General features: G+C 49.0%; 1 protein-coding gene across 1 annotated transcript in view; it reads left to right on the top strand.

The window, feature by feature from the left end:
- EEF1D (eukaryotic translation elongation factor 1 delta) overlaps positions 1–3889 on the top strand; it is a 19044-nt gene extending 15155 nt beyond the window's left edge. Inside the window, exons 4-7 of the mRNA XM_026841533.1 lie at positions 973–1103; positions 2273–2369; positions 2631–2734; positions 3629–3889. Coding sequence (XP_026697334.1) covers positions 973–1103; positions 2273–2369; positions 2631–2734; positions 3629–3889 — 593 coding nt within the window. The remainder of the gene's footprint in view (positions 1–972; positions 1104–2272; positions 2370–2630; positions 2735–3628) is intronic.
- Positions 3890–4109: the final 220 nt, after the last annotated feature.

The raw sequence follows: 4109 nt of genomic DNA, 5'->3' as shown, positions 1-4109 counted from the left end.
TTGCCGAGGGCCAGGAGGTCTCCCCTCAGCCTCCTCTGCTCCAGACTGAACCCCCCCAGTTCCCCCAGCCGCTCCCCAGCAGACCTGTGCTCCAGACCCTGCCCCAGCTCCGTTGCCCTTCTCTGGCCACGCTCGAGTCACTCAATGGCCTTTTTGGGGTGAGGGGCCCAGAACTGAACCCCCTCAGCGAGGGGCGGCCTCCCCAGTGCCGAGCCCAGGGCTCAGATCCCTTCCCTGTCCCTGCTGGCCACGCCAGTGCTGACACCAGCCAGGATGCCGTTGCCCTCCTTGGCCCCCTGGGCACACTCTGGCTCATTCTCACCCCCCAGTCCCTCTCTGACCGGCAGCTCTCCAGCCACTCCTCCCCAGGCCTGGAGCCCCCCTGGGGGTTGTTGTGGCCCAAGGTCAGAACCGGGTATTTGCCCTTAATGAAACTCTTACACTTTGCACTGAATTAACTTAACCCGTGGCCCCGATGGTGTAACCAGAATAGGAGACATCAGGCAACGAGTTCATCTGAGCTTTATCTTTGGTGTGGAAGGCTGGCCTGCTGTGGGGAGCCCGCTGTGGCTACCAGCCTCTGCTCTCAGTGGTAGTTGTGGACTTGTTAAGAGTTTTGGTAACCTTCCCTGTCTTTCTACATCTGTCAGGTGTTAGATTTTTATTTTTTTTTTATTCTAGTGACAGCAAAGCTTAGTGGAGACTGGTGTGTGCACCACCGTCGTGTGCATCTGCTGCACCTCTGGTTTTACAGATGGGGAGACCGTGCTCTAGGCGTCTCCGTCTAATTCTGCTGTGACCTTTCTGCAGGCACTGAGATGTTTAACAAGAAGTTTGCAGAGTTCATGGATAAATGTTTCTGTGTAGGCTTTGTTCTGTGTGTAGTTGGTGTGAGGCTGCATCTTGTTGCTTGATGATTTATCTTGCATGTGGATCTGCTTCTTGCACTTGAACTGCCTCTTCCAGCATGAGTGAAACCTTCTTCTATCTTCCGTGTTGAACCAAACATCCCCCAAACCTTTTGCCCTTTGCAGCAGAAGACAGTTCCTCGTAGTAAAGAAGCTCCTCCTGCCCGTCACAAGAGGCAGTCGGGCCGCTCAACTGTAAGTCACCTGCGCATGGCTGGAGCTGGATGTGTGATCTGAGAGGACGTTGTAGGGCCAGGACAGCCCTGCCTCGGGGAAATGGGCCAAATTCTCCTTCCTTATGAGGAGAAGTGTTGGTCCTGTGGTCCTTACATCTCACCTTATATAATAGGAGCTTCTAGCAGGGCATTTAGTCTTCCCCGCTTGATCTGCTCTCATGTTCCTGGGCCTGCATCTACCTCAGAGGCTGTGCCAGAGATTGAGTTCTTGATACTTTTGACCTCCAGCCCCTGCCCCTTTTTGGGTGGGTGAAGATGGGTCTCTTTTAACCTTCCTGCTCAGAGCAGCTCGTGCTTCCATGTGTCTCCCTGAGACCTGCTCTCTGTGTGCCCCATGTTCCCCTCTCTTCGTCTTAATCCCTGTGTTCCCCCCTCTTCATCCTCAGTGACTGCTGAGATGTCAGAAGCACGTCAACTGCAATCGAGAACCACCTTATAATTATATGCAGGGTGCCCTTGAAAGAGTATAAATTATTTCCTCTATTGTTGTATTCAGTTATAAATGACAAAGCGTGAAGGCCTGTTATTTTCTTTCCCTTTGATTTGAATTTATAGATAAGGGCCTCCTTAAAAAAAAAAAAAAAGCGCTCCTTTTTGTTGTTAAAACAAAGACTTTTGAAGCTGCATCGGTATAATTGCTCCCTCAGGATGTGTTAAAGTAGATTTAAGTTGTTTTGAGAGGAATTAAAGGCTGGACCGGGGAAGGCAGGAGTACAGAAACGCTGGGATCTCTTCCCAGCTTCCACAGTGACTCGCTGGGTGACGTTAGGCAGGTCACTTCTGCACTCACATTCTGTAAGATGAGACCAGCTGCCCCATTTCAGAGACTCGGTGTGAAACTTTCTAAATTCTCTGTGTGTTTAGTGACAGTCTGTGATTTGAAACTAAAGGATGACTTAATCCTTTGCTCCTCAGTGCCAGCTGAAATTTCTTGAAATAGGTTTTCTGCTTCACTCTATAGAGCTAGTGTATTGTTTTTAGAAAGCCTTTAAGAAAATGCCTTTTTTTCTTAGATTAGTTCTTATATTTTCTTCTTCCCTGAAGGCATGACTCTGCTTTGTTTCACTGAACCATTGGCCTTGGGAGTAAACAAACAGATTTATTTCATCTTGGTTTTCCTTGTTGCAGAGCTCAAGCACAACCTCTCCTGGGCCTGCTGGTGACCAAAATGAACTCCTTTCCAGAATTTCTCACCTGGAGGTAGAAAATCAAAACCTTCGCAGTGGTAAGTAGGAGAATCTTCGGGCATGAAAGCAAAACTGGGTGATGGGGTCCTGCTCCTGTGGGCTTGTACCCCTTACTGAGGTTGTGGTCAGGTGAGCACATGCCAGTGTCTTGAGCAGAGCTTTGCAAAGCTTTCCCTCTGTCTGGGGCAACTGGTGGGTTTTAAAGCCCACTTTGAACAGAAACAAATTTATCCTGACTTACAAACTGATGCAGAGCCTGCAAGATACAGTTTGTTTATTCCTCCCCTCTCTTCTCACAGTTGTTGCAGACCTTCAGATGGCCATCTTCAAGTTGGAAAGTCGTCTGAACGCTCTGGAAAAATCATCTACCTCCCACCAGCCCTCACCGGTTCCTCCAACCCAGGTGAGCCTTGGCAGAGTGGTGTTCTTAACTGCTTCACGCTCATAACGTCACTCCCAAGGTCTTGCTTGAAGATGGCGAGATGCTCATAGTTAGGATCTGTTTGGTGCAGATTTTCCAGCAGTTTTGGTAGCTGCCTTGCCGAAAATATCTTGCCCAAATATTGTAGAGATAGCTTGCCAAATGTTGTAGAGAGGAGTAGTCTGCCCTAGGACCAGCAAAGAAGCTACGTTAGAGATTTCAGCCAGGGAGAGCTGATGCAAATCTGTGAAGCTTGGAATTAATACATACTTGATTAGCATTTAGCCCGTGGCACTGTGAATTTCTTAGCAGGCACCAGGTAAAATATCACTTTCTTACAATAAACAGAATTGGAGATGCTTTTTTAACTAATGTCCTCTGTAAGAATATGTTTAATTGGATTTAAGGCAAAGCTCTGTGGGAGCTGAATGCGTGGCACCGGTTTGATCAATTCTTGCTGTAGGTTGGAAGATGTGCTGCCAGCGGTGCTGGGGGTCTCTGCAGTAAAGCCTACAGAAGGTGTAGACCCCCTCCTCACGTGAGGGGAAGACGCTTGGTTGCGTTCCCAACTGCTGTCCCACTCAAAATTTTGTGATCTAGATATCCTGAGCCCTTAGCAGAGGGATCAGCTCTTGGCTACGTGGTGGTTTTCGTTCTAGGAATAGATTTACAGCTGTGCCGGGCTGTTTCAAAGGTCCTTCTTGTCAAATGTCCTATTTTCATGGCTTATTCTTCACACAAATCACACGGTGTGGGCCACATTGGCTGGTTTGAGCGATGTAGACTTCTGTGCCTGAGCTGCTCCGATTCAACTCTGGGTTAATCTTCTCCCCTTTTCCTTGATGCCAACTCGGAACGCGCCTCACCCCGATGAAGAAAGTGGAACCGTTCAGTGTTCCCTCCAAAAAAGTGGAGCTCCCATCTGCTTCACCAGCAAAGAAACTGGAGCCAGCTGCTGCAGAGGAAGACGATGATGATGACATTGACCTTTTTGGTAGTGATGATGAAGAGGAAGACCAAGAGGCTGCTAAAGTCCGGGAGGAGAGACTGCGTCAGTATGCGGAGAAAAAAGCCAAGAAACCGGGTCTTATTGCCAAGTCTTCTATCCTCCTGGATGTGAAGCCAGTGAGTAGCTGAAGCGGCGGGGCTCCTGGATGAGGCTGTAAATAGTTTTGCACTTTTAGGGGGGGCACTGGTGAAGGTGCGACCTGCAGACTTCCAGACTGAGGGGCAGAGAGAGGTGGGATATTGCCGCTGGGATCTGCCACCTTGCTCCGTGGCAAGTGCAGGCTGTTACCTGAGGCCCCCTGACCCAAACTAACCCTTTTCTTTGAAGAAAAAACAGATATTAATGCCA

Source organism: Athene cunicularia (assembly GCF_003259725.1).
Source record: "Athene cunicularia isolate RWA chromosome 2 unlocalized genomic scaffold, athCun1 chr2_part1, whole genome shotgun sequence".
Taxonomy (NCBI): Eukaryota; Metazoa; Chordata; class Aves; order Strigiformes; family Strigidae; genus Athene; species Athene cunicularia.
The sequence above is the reverse complement of the archived record's forward strand: the minus strand, read 5'-3'. Positions and strand labels throughout refer to the sequence as shown.